General features: G+C 61.1%; 3 protein-coding genes across 4 annotated transcripts; 1 reads left to right on the top strand and 2 right to left on the bottom strand.

Moving 5' to 3' along the window:
- Window positions 1–1,228: 1,228 nt before the first annotated feature.
- Window positions 1,229–3,914, top strand: LOC104578184 (transmembrane protein 121). The gene is made up of 2 exons (XM_088531232.1): window positions 1,229–1,321; window positions 2,972–3,914. Exon 2 carries the CDS (start codon window positions 2,973–2,975, stop codon window positions 3,912–3,914), a length of 942 nt encoding a protein of 313 aa, XP_088387358.1. The 5' UTR covers window positions 1,229–1,321; window position 2,972.
- A 2,448-nt stretch (window positions 3,915–6,362) lies between these two features.
- Window positions 6,363–9,423, bottom strand: RRP36 (ribosomal RNA processing 36). Its single transcript, XM_010225729.2, has 6 exons — window positions 9,264–9,423; window positions 8,117–8,183; window positions 7,200–7,304; window positions 7,013–7,087; window positions 6,782–6,899; window positions 6,363–6,521 (listed from the first exon to the last, which is right to left on the bottom strand). The coding sequence occupies exons 1-6, from the start codon at window positions 9,362–9,364 to the stop codon at window positions 6,382–6,384; spliced, it is 606 nt and encodes a 201-aa protein (XP_010224031.2). The 5' UTR covers window positions 9,365–9,423; the 3' UTR covers window positions 6,363–6,381.
- Window positions 9,424–11,917: 2,494 nt separating this feature from the next.
- LOC148593373 (neuronal PAS domain-containing protein 4-like) lies at window positions 11,918–14,426 on the bottom strand. 2 transcript variants are annotated; one of them, XM_088531231.1, is made up of 8 exons: window positions 14,048–14,426; window positions 13,663–13,829; window positions 13,460–13,596; window positions 13,251–13,356; window positions 12,880–13,129; window positions 12,588–12,697; window positions 12,305–12,443; window positions 11,918–12,233 (listed from the first exon to the last, which is right to left on the bottom strand). In XM_088531231.1, exons 1-8 carry the CDS (start codon window positions 14,149–14,151, stop codon window positions 11,918–11,920), a joined length of 1,329 nt encoding a protein of 442 aa, XP_088387357.1. In that variant the 5' UTR covers window positions 14,152–14,426. The 2 variants fall into 2 exon arrangements, with proteins under 2 accessions (XP_088387357.1, XP_088387356.1); XM_088531230.1 differs by having other exon boundaries at window positions 13,460–13,829.
- Between the last annotated feature and the right edge of the window lie 474 nt (window positions 14,427–14,900).

Below are 14,900 nucleotides of genomic sequence, written 5' to 3'. Positions count from 1 at the left end.
TCTCCTAGGCTGAGAGCTTTCTGCGTGCCAAGGGCCACTTGAGCTTTAATTTACGTGGGATCTGATCCTGGAGCATGTTGGGGAGAGCAGGAGCCCCCCTCTTTAACCTCCCCGTAACCATCTTAAATTGTGCCTCCTCCTTTTCCATGCATCGCTGCTGTCCGAACCGACCCTGCCCACCAGCAACTCTGCAGCACCTTCAGCACTGTCAGGGACCTCGTAACCACCGGGGACTTTGTCCCTGGCAGACCAGGCACCACAGTGTGCCCATTCGGGCCTTGGCGGTGGCTGGGACAGGCAGATGCCGGCCAGACACTCCATGACAAGCACCCGGAGCGGCTTGGCCCGGGCAGGCTCCGTGGGGCTGCACTGACACCCAGCGGCTACGGCACAGCCTTTCTCCAGGGATGATCCTCCGTTCGGCCCGGCCTCGAGGCCCTGGAGCAGCCCTGCAGCTCTGCTCTGCTGCTCCGGGTGCCATTTCCTCATTCGTGCCCCGGGGCACCTTGTCGCTCTTGCCCAGCTCCATCCCGTGCGGTCTCCGTTCTTGGCAAGGGGTTGCCTGGACTCGCTCTGCGGGTTTGAGCTTCACAGACACAGCTCCTTCACACTGTTGCCTGCCAGCACCTTCCTTGTGGCTGGGCCTTGTTAAAGGTTCCCTGTTACCCATTCCTCAGAAAGTGTCCCCCTTTCCCCTTCTGCTTTCTTTTGTGTTATTTTTTTAAAAACGTGTCTTTTTAACATTGTTTGTTTGTTTGTTTTTTAAGCACTTCTATCCACCTCTCCTCTGCTCCTGGGCCGTGCCCGCGCCGGGAAGCTCTTTGGGAGCAGCTGCCGCCCTCGCGCTGTCCCCAGGCCGGTGCGTCCCCGTCGCAGCCCCGCGCTGCCGTTTCGTGCTCGCAAACACCCCCTTCTCCCGCGCGTCCCTCCCTCGGGTGACTCCTGGGCATCTCCCAACCTCCAGCGACGCCTCAGGGCGTTACAGCCCCGGCCCGGAGAGCAACCAGCATCTCCCAAGCCCCGCGGCCTGGCAGCCGCCTCCAGCATCTCCGCCCGCCTCCCTCGCGCGGGGACCGCGGCCGCCACCAGCCGGGCACCTGCAGGCGCTGCCCACGGGGACATCCAGAGGCAGCGGCCGCGGCTCGGGGCTGCCCCCCGCGCAGCTCCGGGAGGAGCCGCCTCCCGCGCAGGCCGCGGGCCCCGGAGCGGCGCCGGGCCGGGCCGGGGAGGCCGGAGCCGCCGCAGTCTCCGCCCGCCCCGCCGGGAGGGGCCAAGCGCCGCCGCAGAAGCCGCCGCCGCCGCCGCCGGGGCGATGCGGGAGGTAAGAGGGGCCGGGACCCCCGCGCCGCGGGCCGCGGGCGCCGCCTGCGCCGGCCCCTGCCCCGGGGGCGGCAGCCGCCCCGCTCCGCCGCCCCCTGTGCCCCTGCCGCCCCCCCGCCGTGTCCCTGCACCCCCCGCCGCCACCCGCATCCTCCTGCCACCCTTCTGTCCCCCGCCGCCACCCCCTATCCCCACCGCCACCCTGCCTGCACCGCCCCAATCCCCCTGCCATCCCCCCTACCTCCCTGCCGCCACCCTTCCCGTCCCCTTGCCACCACCCCTGTCCCCCTGTTCCCTCCCGCCCCCCACGGCGCTGTCCCCACCGCTGCCCCGCAGCTCCCCGGGCAGCGCGGCCGCACACGCGCAGCCCCCCGCGCGCAGCGCAGCTCCCAGTCCCGTGCCAGCCCTGCTCATGGCGGCTCCCGCGGGCGCAGGACCCATTTTGGCTCCGTGCTGCGCTCGAGCAGCCCCCCCAGACCTGAGCTGCCTCCCCGGTTTCAGAGGGCCTCGCGGAGCTGCGGGGGGAGGTGCTGGAGAGACCCGGGTGCTCCCTGGGTGCCACCACATGTGGCCTGGTGGCCACCTGCCGCGGGCGCCTCTCCGGCGGGCTCACCCGGCCGGCAGGTTCGGGCTTCGCTGCGCCAACCCAGCTGCCCCTTGCCCTGCAGGGAGGCTGCACAGGGCCCTTGGTCCTGTGCCTCAAAAGAAAGGTTTTGCTGATGCCCCAAAGCATCGTGCGGTCCAGAGGGGCTGAAACAGGCATCAGCGAGAGCATCTAGGTGTGGGGTAACTCCTAACCACAGAGCCTCCATGCTCCACAGGGCTCCTCCATGCTCCACGGCGCTCCTCCATGCTCACCACAGCGCCCCGAGGCATAGCCAAGGGCCATCTCCTCCATGCCCAGGAGGCTCTCCTCTCTCCTCCTCCTCCTCCTCCGTTCCAGCCTGGCGCCTGGCTCTGCTCCAGGGCAGCTGCTGAGCCACCACAGGCCAGGCGCTGTCCCCGCGCTCCCGCCGTGGCCGCTGGCAGCAGCCGCCTGCAGCTGCGCTCGGCCAGGAGGAGGGAGGTGGTGGGACGCAGCGGAGCAGGTCGCGCTCCGAGCAGCGCTGCTTTGGGGTTTGGCCCCCTGGGGAAGGGTAGGCGCAAGCGAAGAACCACAGGCAAAGCCCTGGAGTACTGTGAGGCTGGATGCGACTGAAGATGTTGGTCCAATTCTTTCCCTGCTGTCCTCCACAGAAGAGCCAGGCTAAAAATAATCCGTCTCCTAACGCTGTACACAAAAATGCGGAAGGCTAAGATAAAGATGGAGGTCCTGGCTCATTGCTGGCAAGGATCTGCTCAGGGTGGGCTCTCCCGAGGCTCCTCTTCCTTGCAGAAGGGGTTATCAACCAGCGTTACCAGCTGGGATACATCAAGGGTGTGGGGGGAAGGCATGTTCCCTTCGCAGCGTGAGGGACTGACTAGGCAGTGCAGGAAGCTGCTTGAAGAGGTGGTGGCACCCTGAGGGCTTGAAGGCTCTTTGTCATACTGCCACGCGTGGCCCAGGAGCTGGGTTCCCCCAGGTTGCTGGGGCTCGGTGGGTGGAAGGGGACATGGGGCTGGGGGAAGCCCAGCAGCTCCCTGACGGCCCCCCCCCTGTTCCTCTGCGCAGGATGGTTCCCCCTCCGCCCGTGAGCAAGCCCCACGTGTGCCTCTCCACCGTGCTCATCATGAGCAGCCTCATCCTCATGGACGCCTACCTGGTGGAGCAGAGCCAGGGCTCCAGGAAGCTGGGCATCTGCATTATGGTGGCAGTGGGTGACGTGTGCTTCCTGCTGGTGCTCCGCTACGTGGCCATCTGGGTCGGGGCAGAGGTGAAGACAGCCAAGCGGGGCTATGCCATGATCCTCTGGTTCCTCTACGTCTTTGTTCTGGAGATCAAGGTCTACTTTGTCTACCAGAACTATAAAGCTGACCGGAAAAGCCTGGACCTCATGGCCCGCAAAGCACTGACCTTGCTGCTCTCCATCTGCATCCCAGCCCTCTATGTGCTGTTGGTGGCCACAGAGCACATGGAGTACGTCAGGACGTTCAAGAAGAAAGAGGATCTCCGCAATCGCCTCTTCTGGGTCATTGTGGACATGCTGGATGTGCTGGACATCCAGGCCAACCTGTGGGAGCCCCAGAAGAAGGGGCTGCCGCTCTGGGCTGAGGGCATCATGTTCTTCTACTGCTACATCTTGCTCCTGGTCCTCCCGTGTGTGTCCCTGTGCGAGATCAGCATGCAGGGGATCGGCATTATGCCGCACCGCATGATGCTGTACCCCATGTTGAGCATGCTCACCGTCAACATTGCCACCATCTTCATCCGCGGCAGCAACATGGTCTTCTTCAGAGATGCCCGCGTCTCCAGCATCTTCATGGGCAAGAACGTGCTGGCTATCGGACTGAAGATCTCCATGTTCGTGCAGTACCAGCGACACCGGCACCAGGCGTCCCTGGGGCCGGGCCCGGTGCCGCAGCACGGCACCCAGGCCCAGCCTCCTTCCCCGGGGCTGCCCAAGCCCCGGGACCGGCCTGCCTGCCCCGAGGAGCTGGCCCAGGACAACACGTGACGGCCCCGCAGCCCGGGTGCTGCCGTGCTTGGCACGGCGCTGATCCATTCCCGTGCCGGGGGGATGACCCTGCTCTCCTCCCCACAGGGAGCGTGGGGGCGGCGGGGCGGCCTCGGTGAGGCTGCAGAGCAGGTCAGGACTCGGACGCGCCGCCGGCTGGCGGAGGGCCCGCGGTGGCCGGGTCTGCGTGCAGGGCGCTGCGGGGCGCGCGGGGGCCACGCCGCTGCGCGCTGCAGGGGACGGGCGCTGCCCCCCACCCTGCTCCTTGCTCCTGTCGTGGCGCTGCCCTCCAGGCGTGCGGGCCCACGAGGCTGAGCAGAGCAAGGGGCCCCAGGAGCAAGGGCTGCCCCCACCCTGCCCCCCTTCCAGACAGCCACGGGCCGGGAGCCTCAGGGAGGGTCACTCTCCTTTTTTGTATTTCCTTCTTTGCAATAAAAGATGACGAGCCGTGCGGCCTCCTCGCTTCTCCGTGTCCCCAGCTACAGGTGCGTTTCCCCTTTGTCCCGCTGCCCCCGTCCACAGTGGGTTCCCATCTCCAGCATGCCTGGGCATCCAGCCCGGGCTGAGCTGAGGGCGTTGCAGCGCGGGTGCTGCTCGTGGCTGTCCCCGTGTCGGGTGCCACCCTTCCTGGCCCGTGGGAGGAGAGGAGAGGCAGCTCCTCCGAGTGCCGTGTTGCTGGGGGACGTGGCTGTGTGCAAGCAGCCGCAGCTCAATCACCTGGTGCAAGCCCAGCCCCACAGCTGCCTGCCCCAGGGACACCCATAGGGAGACCCAGGAGCCCACCTGCAGCTCCACCCCAGCCAGATCCTCTCCAGTCCTAGCCCAGAGGACCTGCAATGCTGAGCAGAATCGTAGGAAATCTATGGTCTAAGAGACCTTTGCCCACCAGGCACTCAGGCTTCCACTGGGCTCTGGAAGAGCAGGAGGGCAAGGGAACCTGGCTGCTCTGGGTACGCACCAGGCTTGCTCGCCCCAGGGTGGGAGCTACTGGCAGCTGGGGAAGGGACGTACAGACCTGAGAACGCTGCTCCTGGTGCTGCTCCTCAGCAAGGCCCCAGGACCAGACACCCCTTGGAGCCTGTCCCAGCCCTGCAACTTTGCCAGGGGAGAGCAGCGCAGATCAAAACTTCAGAGCACTGACACAGAGAGCCACGAGCTCCTTGTGACTCGGTGCTGCCGCACTGCTCCCAGGAAAGTGCTCTTCCAAAGGTGCAAGGATGCTGCGGCTCCTGCATCCAGTGGCACGAGGCAGGGAAAGGAGGCGGCAGCCACACGGCGCCCTTTGATGAACCACAGGGTACATCGAAGAGAGCTGAGAACTCCCCTTCGCTCCCAACTGGGGCTGGCACATCCCGTTTCTCCTGCCTTCGCCCGGCTACGCCGAGGCGCGTTACCAGCGCAGAACTCGCAGCGCCCACAGGAACTGCCAAAGCAGCAGCTGCTTCACTAACGCCTCGGCAGGCGCAACAGAGCTGCTCAGCTCCCCAGTTCTTGCTCATTGCAAGGGCTTGAGGGGCCTCTCCAGCAGCCACCCCCTCGCACCCTGCACAGGCTCAGGAGGGCTCTGCCCCCCTAGAGCAGAGGGGTCCTCCCTGCGCACAGGGCCAGGGTCTGCCACGCAAGTCCCATGCTGGTCACCTGCAGCCCAGCACAACCGCAGGACAAGCAGGAGAAAGCTGGGTGGCACCTGCAAGGCTGGGCTGTTAACTTTTACAGGGGGGAAAAAAGTAACAAAAAACCCCACCACATACATGGAATAAGGGAAAAAAAAAGTTTTATTTTATGCAGAAACAGTAGCACCCAGAAGCACTAACAGCCCCTCAGAGACTAGGCTGAAAAGGGAAAAAACCCTGCTGAGAAGACCCTGGGCAGCATCCGCTCTGCAACTAACCTTGCTGGCAGCTAGGACGGCCAGCCCCAGCACGGGCCGTGGGGCCAAGAGCACAGCCCACTGGTCGAGGCCCAAAATCCCCCTTTATTTGGCACTTGACTCGTGGGCTGTGCTGGACATGAAAACTGTCGAGGGCCGGAACATTGGATCTGCAAGGAGAGGCTGAAGGAACAAACTTGCTCAACCTGGAAGAGGCAGCTTCAGGGAAGCCTTTCTGCACCTGTGAGGTTCTTGGGGAGACAGAGGTAGGTGCTCTGGAACAAGGGACTCATGATGAGGTAAAACCAGGCAAATTTCTCCTGCAAGGAAGGGGAAGAGTTTCACCCTGAAGGTATGAAGCAACAGAGCAGGAGATGTGGCAGTCTCTTGTCCTTGAAGGTTTCCAGGCCCAACTGGAGCAAGCCTTGAGCAACCTGATCCAGACTCAGCGCTGGCCCTGCTCTGAGCAGGCACTGGGCTGGAGCCCTCCCCCAGGTTCAGCAACACAGCACAGGGCTCGTGCTCTCCTACCTAGGGTAGGAGACAGGCAGGTCCAGCAACAGCCAGCTGTGAGACAACATTGTGTCCATCCCATAATCAGAGGCTCTTCTGCGAGGGCAGCCGGCGCTTGTCCTTGATGGCATTCCTCTTCCTCTTTTTGTTCAGGAAGCTCTCCAGTTTTCCACTCCTCTTCAGCTCTGCATACTTCTCTGCTAGCTCCAATTTCCTCTTCTCAGCTGCGGGAGGGAGAAGCCAGGTTTAGACTGAAGCCAGCACATCTCTGCAGACCGAGCCCTCCCTGCCTCTCCCTCCCTGGCTCCATGCCTGGCTCGTCCCTTGAGTGCCAGGGCTCAAACAAACCCTCCACAGCTCCGGGGGAGGTTACAGCCAACTTGCTTTCCGTGCTCGAAGCCCCACAGACAGGCTTTATACCCCCGCGTCTGTCAGTAGCCGCCTCCTTGGATCTCCCCACAGCGCATTTACACTGAGTACTTACATTTCTTTAGGAAGAAGGGTTTCTTCCCCTGCTGGGCCAGTTCCCGCTGCCGTCTCTTCAAAGACAGCTCCCTCTCCCTCCATTTCTGCCTTTTTTTCTGCTCCTCTTCCTGCTGCGTCTGTACAGAAAGGACAGCTCATGTTAGCAAGTGTTTGTGCAGCCCTCAGGTCTCACCTCCTTTTTGCATCGCCTCGTGTTGCAGCAGCCTGCCTGCCTTGGGGACTATCTCACCATGCGCCTCAAGAGCTGTTGCAGTTGCTCCTTCTGCTCCACGTTCCGGCATTTTTTCAGCTGTTTCTGAATCATCTGCAAGAGTGAGTAGAAAGCCACATAAACAGCTGCCTGCCACCTCCCACAGCAAAAGGGCTTGGAGGAAGCTGCCCCTGCCAGGCAGGTCCTCCTGGGCATGCAGCATCACCTCCTTCTCGCGCTTCTTGATGCTGTCCAGGAAGCTGTACGTCTTCAGAAATATTTCTGGGTTATACTCTCCAGACAAGTCATCAAATCGAGGGTCTCGCTGGACCTGCAGGAAAAGGTGGAAGAGTAAGAGCCAGAATTATCCGGGTAAAAGCCTGTTCACTCCCCTTGCAGTTATCAGAGGATTTTTTCGGGTGTTATTTTCCCTTTATTTCTTTGTACAGCAATATTACACACCTGGCAATAACCTGCCTCCCACAAGACCATCAGGGCTTAGTCCAGTATTCCCAGCAACAGGCATTTCAGTACACCAGCCTATTTTCCAGAAATGGGGGCACGAAAGGCTGCTCCAGCCACCTGCAGCTCAGACTTGAAGGTGGCTGAACACGTTGCCAGGATTTGGAAACTCTGCTTTATTTAGAGAACTGCAGCTAACGCATGACTTGGATCAGATCATACAAGAAAAGAATGATGAGAAGAATTCTCTAATCACTGAAATAAATGTATTAGATGATCCAGAAATACCAAACCAGAATTAAACTCAGACTAGAATCTAGATGGCAACTGAACCTCCAATGCAGTTAGCGCTGGACAAGGATTACGGGTTGTGCTGTACTTGCCATTGGCAGTAACCGCTCTTCTAGCAGCATTTGACTCTCAAACGTCCACATTATTCCATGAGTTTTGTGTTGGGCAGGAGAGCAGGTTAGAGAAAGAGCAGCCTTTCTGTGCCCAGGCTCTTGTCCTCCCCAGAGACGTGCGGCTCCCTGCGCTGCCTTGGTCGGATACAAGCCTTGCCACCCGGGAGCAGCCAGGGCTCCGCCGTCCTCGGCGGCCCCGTTACCATCTCTGTGCTGAACGTGACGCTCAGCGTCCCCAGGGAAGGGAGCTCCCACCCAGGGAGGGGGCATCACCCACCTTCTTTGTAACAGGGACCACTCGTCGCAGAAAAGGCACCGGTTTCTTGGCAGACATCTCCACAGGCCTGAAAGAGAGAACATGTGTGACAGGGGCCTTTGCAGCTTGATGTTTTGGGTGTGTAAAGAAGATGGCACCAGGCTGGAAAAGAGGGTATTTCTTTTCCCCCATGCTATGTCCTATGAGTCATCAGTATCTCAAATAAATTAGCAGAAGCACGAAAAAAGCTGTGAATCACACACTGAGAGAACTAGCATTATACCTATTTGTATTTCAATAGGCTACATTGGCTACATCTCTCTGAGGTGGTCTTGAATCAGTTTTATAAAGCATCACTGAAAACAGCCAAGTTCCCTAGGATTTCCCCAACGTCTTTAAGAAATTCACTTCCATAATAAAAACATGAGGAAGGCAACACCTGGGATTTCCAGTGATGCATCACTTAAAGGATTAGGGGAATTAAATACAGATGATCAGGCAAACCCACTGTGGCAGGAAGAGCGACACCGTGTGAGGATGCTGCGCTCTCCATGCATCCTTGGGTAAAAAACAAAGCAGAAACATTATTCTGAGCAACTGTTTAAAGCAGAAGGAACACGTATCCAGCAGAGATTCAGAAAGAGGTTAGGTGGTGCCAGTGAAGCAGAGGAAGTCCCTTCAGATCACTTGAATATGACTGAAGACTGAGAAACAGCTATCTGAAATGAAACTCCTGAACACCTGGGCCCACCCTGCAGCTCCAGTTGGGCAGAGATGCTGATTATCTGGAATGAGTTCAATAGATGGCAGAATAACTGGGTTCAGGGTCCAGAGGGTTCAAGTAAAGCTCTTCTAAATAGTCTGGTAGAATGTGAAATGCCCTATGCCATGCATTAAAAGCACGGGGTATAAAAGAATGAGACACTATTTTTAACCATAAAATACCCCAGGGCAATTGAACACTGTGCAGGATATTGGGAACTCTGAAACAGCAAGAGGCTGTTCCCAAATGAGACATGCTAGTGAAAAGCATCGTTGCGTGGCACATTGAAGGAGCTCTAAACGAGCTCCAAGGCAAAGGCAACACCGCGAGGAGCTCACAACACAGCTTCTGGAGTACACAGCAGAGAGCAGAGGCACGTTTTTGCTGACCACAGAGCACATTTACCCCTTTTTGCTTTGCTGCTGCTTTATCTTGGGCTTGGCGGGACGTGCAGTCTTCTTTCCAGCAGTCCCCTGATGGGCTCTCATTCCCATTCCGTTCTGCATCTGCAGTAGTTCCTCAAAAGACACATAGGATAGATCTAGAAGAGACAGAGAAGGAGGTCTGTGAAGCAAACAGCTCCTCAAGGCACTCCCTGCCCCGCAGCCCCACATGGGCATCTCAGAGCTGCTAGCACGAGCACAGTGCTGCCCTCCCTGCATCCCTGTGATATCTTTTCTCATTAATCACTGCAGTCCCTCGCAGCAGGATTGTCCCCCCTTTGCTCCCCAAGGTATTCTGTTCTCTCTCTCTGTGACAGTTCCAAGTTTTTCCCAGGTACGACAGTGCAACGAGCTCTGCACCGTGGTGGGTTTTAGCTACACCACTCTGATGTGTCGCCTCTTGGCCCTGACTCTCCCTTCTTGTCTCTTTTAGGAAGAGCATCATGACCCCCCTCACACTGTGAGGCCAACCAGGAGGCACAGAAAACCTCTCAACCTGTTCCATCTGCCTACACAAAAGCAACTCCCTCGGCAGAGCGCTTCAGAGGCCCATGACTACGATGAAACCCAGGGGGTTTTGACCTTCATTACCTCCTTATCAGCAGGAAGAGCATCCAACCTGGCTCACGCAAAAAGATCAAAAGCTCATGACACCAAAAAGCAGCCCCCTGGGAGCTCCCGCATTAACACCTCATATTTTATAAAATAATACTTTTCTCCTCTGACTGCTAAATAGCAGACCAGCATGAAACAAGAGGAGAAAGAATCGCGGTTTTGCGCTATCCCAAACGCTGACAAAAGACTCTTCTGCTGGCAGCACTTCTTTGATCTCCCTCGGTGACCTACATCTTGCAACTGCAACATATAAGATACTGTTCAGAACACCGATTATCACCCCAACAGCACATTGTTATCCTCCTACCCTACTTATATCTGCCACCAGGAGGTCTCCTTCTGGCTTTCTGCCTGTAAAACACCCAGGTGACACTCGGGTGCCCAACAAGCGCCTCCCAACAGCGCTCCGGGGTACAGTCTTCCTTGGCCTTGGTGATACAAAGATGTGATGTGAAGCATCCCCACCATGGCCGAGCAGAAACGATGGCATTCTGCGCCACGGCAGAAGGTTTTCGCACGCGAAGCCCAAGATTTTCTGCCAGGTTTAGGCAACACCATGAGATCAGTCGCACGGCTCAGCATGAGGACCCTCAAGTTACGTGAATCCTATGCCTTGGTTTTTACAGCTGCATCTCAACTGCTACCTCAGCGTCTGATGGATTTCATTAGTGCACTGACTAGCGACTCTCTCCTCCTCTGCGAGCGCAGAAGCCACTTAGAGCCTCTGGGGCTCCACAAAAGAGGGTGTCCAAACCCGTGAAGGTGCTTGTTGGGATTAGCTTTACCTGGAGCAGAAAAGCGTATCCGCGGTCAGTGACTACAGAGCCCTAACCTGTAACCAGAGAGGCTGGAGATTCCAATTTTCCTCAAGTTTGGCACCATTTCAGGGGATGCAGCCCTCGCCTTTCCTTCTCCTGCCTCTCTTCCCTCTACCTCCCCCATCCTCCAGTCCTTTGTGCCCCCTCGTCCCTCTCAGGGCAACCAACAATTTCACACGTGAGCTTCCAACCCCCGGAAAGTGTAGAAGCATTTTACCAAGTTATAAAAACTTATAAATTTTAACTGCAAGAGCGAACGAGCATCCCAGAAACACTGCTGGTTTAAGTGGACAAAATCCATTGCGCTTCCCCATTTTTGGGGTAAGAACAGGATCTCCTCACACCCACATAATCTATAAGGTGGATGCTGCCATGCAACAGACCCAGCAACTATCCTTGAGAAAGGCTTGGAATCCCCTTGAAGGGGGATTTAACACGCAGAAAAAAGAAGAGCCGCCTGGAAGAGATTTCACTCTAATGGAGGACCAAAACAACCCCCCTCCTGTTAAGGCTAAATTCGTCCTTTGAGCGGGGAGGGTGCAGGCAGCGAAGCCGCAGAGACGCGAGGAGCGGCACGAGGCCGCCGAGCCGCCCTTCCCGCGCAGGCCGGGCCGCCCGGGGACGCTCGGGGCCCCGGGCACCCCCCGCAGCGCCGGGAGCCACCGGGCCGTGGCGGCGGGGCCGCTGTCGGGGAAACCCGGGCGCCGCGCGCGGCCGGGGGCAGCGTTACCTCGGGGCAAGCGGCTGCCGGGGGCCTCCTCCTCCTCCTCCTCCCTGCCCGAGGCCTCGTCCTCGGAGGAGCTGCCGCCGGCCGCCTCCTCTTCCTCCTCCTTCAGCCTCATCCTCTGGCCGCGTCGCCGCGCCTCCCCGACGCCGCGGCGCCCCCCCGGCATGGCGCCCGGCCGCCCCTCCGCGGCCGCGACCCCCCGGGCCTGGCCGGGACCTTCCCCCGCCGCCGCCTCCTGCCCGCGGCGCGGACGAAACCAGCGAGGCTTTGCCCGGAGACGCAGGCGGAAGTGCTGGCACAAGACGGGCGGAAGAGCGGCGGGGGCTAGGCGTACGCATGCGCAAGCAGACAAACACGACACATGGTGCAGGGTGGAATGTTTATTGGAAGGGGGCGGGAGGGGAGAGCGCGGCCTGCGCATGCGCACTCGGGCCTCCCCCCGCGGGCGGGGGGCGTTCACTGGAGCGAGTAGAGCGCGGTGTGCGCATGCGCGGCCGGCGGCCCCGCCCCGCCCAGCGCGTCGCCTAGGAGACGCGCCAGGGCCTCGTCGTAGTCGGGCGCGGAGGCCGCGGCGCGGGCCCCGGGCGCGGGCCAGGCCCAGGCCGGCGCGGCGGGCGGCGGCGGCTCCAGGCTGTCGGCCAGCGCGCGGAGCTGCGCGGCCAGCAGGCCGAGAGCGCAGGGCGGCGAAGGGGCAGGCTGGAGCGGCGGCGGGCCCCGCTGGAGCGGCGGCGGGTCCCGCTGGCAAGTGCGCAGATGGGCGGCCTCGTCCTCCCTGCGGCGGAGACGGCTGTGAGGGGCGGCCCGGGCGCGGCAGCCCGGCAGCAGGCTCGTCCCCGTGCTCACCTGAGGCTGCGGCTGGTGCAGGTGATGGAGCTGCTGCCGTGCTCCCGGCGCAGGGCCGTGTGGAGCCAGAGCCACGTGCGGTCGGAGCGGAGCAGCCGCAGCACCGTGGCTCCCGAGGGTGATGCTCCGGTGCCCAATGCTGTGGAGAGGCGCTCGCGTCAGCCCCCGCGGAGCCAGGCCCTTCTTCGGCTCCTCAGGGCAGGCCGCCTTGCCTTCACCCCCTGAAGGGGCAGGCCAGAGGCTGCCGCCAAAGCCCGGCAGTGTTCCCAAGCCCTCTGCTCACCCACAGCCCGGTGCTGGGCGGCTGCGAGCTGCGTGTCCTCAGGGTGCAGGAGGCTGTACCAGGACCGGCCGATGAGCTCCTCGCGGCGGTAGCCCAGGTGGTAGACAACACTGTGGAAGGAAAGGGGAGCATGAGCAAACGGCCTTTGCGCAGCAGGAAGGCAATAAAGTAATGGGGGTGCAGGGACAAGCTGCAAACAAGGTAGGGAAGAGGCTCAGGGAGAGTCTCCCTGCTGGGCTTCCAAAGGTGCCAGCCACAATGTGAGGCCCAGAACAGAGCGAGAGCCCCTCACCTCTCGGTGACGTCGCTGAACGCCATGTCGAGGCCGTGCGTGCTGTGGAAGAGGTCGTCGGGTGAAGCGGCGTCGCTGTCTTGGGGCAGCCGCGCCACGGGCGTGCAGAGAGCCATGAAGGCGGCGGGAGCTGCTGGGCAGGCGGGTGCGCGCGGGGCCACAAAGCGCCCGCGCACGGTCACGGCCCGGTTCCCCCCGTGCCGCAGCCGGAAGGCTTTGGATGTGCGCATCTCGCTGACGAATGTCACTTCTGCCACAAAGCAGGAGGATAATAGCAAGTCATGGGCTTTGCAAGGGGCCTGGCGGGTCCCTGACCACAGCCCCAGAAGAGCTAGAGAGCTCCCTGCGTGCTCTGCTCTCCTCAGCCTTACCAGCTCCTGGCCGCTCCTGAGCGAGAAGGAGCTTTTCTCGCATGACCTCCCGTGCTGTCCCCTCCACCATGTCGAAGACCGTGTCCCCCTGGGAAAGGAGCTCCGCCTGCCGAAGAGCACGCCGTGAGTGCAGAGCAGACCTCGACTCCCTGCACGCGCCGCTCTCCAGAGCGCAGGGGGCTCGCAGCGAAGGCGCAGGGAGGCCTTACCGTGGAGAGGCCCAGCACCTCGCTCACGTTCTCGGAGACGTAGGCCAGCTTGCCGTTGGCCAAGAGCACGAGGAAGAAGCCCGGGAGCAGGGAGAGCAGGTCTGTGCCCAAGGCTGGTCCTGCAGGAGGAGCCGAGTCTGCGGGAAGGGCACAGCTGTAAGCGCCGGGCTGGACAGGGGCCGGAGCGCGCGGCCGCTGCTCACCCGTCGGGAAGAGGCGAGCGGCGCGCAGGCGGAGGCACACGAGCGCCATGGTGTTGAGGTAGGAGAGGCGCTCCTTCTCCCGGCAGGACATGGGCAGCAGCGAGCGCAGCGCCTGCAGCTCCGCATTGATCTGGTCCCGGCGAGCCTTGGAGGCGCCCTTGGTGGACCTGCAAAGCCAGCGGTGAAGGAGGACGTGCCCAGGGAGGCAGCATCCCCTACCGGGGTGCCAGGAGGGAAGCCCCAGCTGTCAAAGTCCATGCATTAGACTTGCCTCTACTCCCACTCAGCCCTTTGCATCTCCTCACTCAGCCCAACCCCTTGCAAGGGTCACGAGGCGCCACACGGAGCGCCCGGGCTCTGCCTTGCCGCGAGGGAGGACACTCACCTGAAGGGCTTCGAGGCACTCGGCACCTGCCCGGCCCCGCTGGGCAGGCAGCCGCTCTGTGCCGGCGGCAGTGGCCGGTGGCAGTGGCTGCAGAAGATGGTCATGGAGCGGGTGCTGCGGAGGCAGGCAGGGCACTCTCCTCCTTCGCCTCCGGCTGCCTCTGAACCCGCTGACCCCGCCGCGGGCGGCTTCCTTTTGTACCCTGCCGGGGCGCAGGGGCCACGCTGCAGGACGGTCACCTCTGGTGACGCAACTCCAAACAGCTCGGGGCTATTTTTAGAAGGCAGGCTGCTAAAAATAACCCTCGCAGCCGGCTGCAATCTGAGAGGGGAAGCAATAAAAGGAAGCTGGGGTCTTTAAAGCACACCCGGCCGCTCAGGAGGGGGTGATGACGAGGGCAGAAGGGCCCCTGCTGTGGGGCATGCGTCCGTTCGGCTCCTGGCTGAGCTCTGGAGACCCACGGCAGGGTCCTAGTGCCCCCCGAACCCTTATGGCTCTCAGAGGCGAGTGAGACACGTGCAACCCTCTCCAGTGAGCCTCTGTGCCACCTCTCCTCCCCAGGCAGTAGTGGCAGCCGCGCATGCGGAGCCCGAGCACCCTGAGGAGCCTGTGCTCAGCCCCATGCCACCCAGCACCCCACTCGTGGGTGACCAAGGGGTGTTTTCTGGCATGGTCACCATGCACTTGACCCTGGCTGTGTGCTGCCCTTCCCAGCAGGACAGATGGCCCAGGTCCTTGGCTACATGCACCCAGCACCCATCCCCTGTCGTCTCTCACCTGCCCCCATGACTTCAGCATCCTGGTACTCATCCCGTGTGCTTGGTGAGCCTGGCCTGGGCTGGCTCTGCTTGCA

This window comes from Tinamus guttatus, unplaced genomic scaffold, assembly GCF_059628265.1.
Source record: "Tinamus guttatus ecotype Peru unplaced genomic scaffold, ASM5962826v1 Tinamus_guttatus_pri_ptg000403l, whole genome shotgun sequence".
NCBI lineage: Eukaryota > Metazoa > Chordata > Aves > Tinamiformes > Tinamidae > Tinamus > Tinamus guttatus.
Note: the sequence above shows the minus strand (reverse complement) of the source record. Positions and strands in the feature narration are given on the sequence as shown.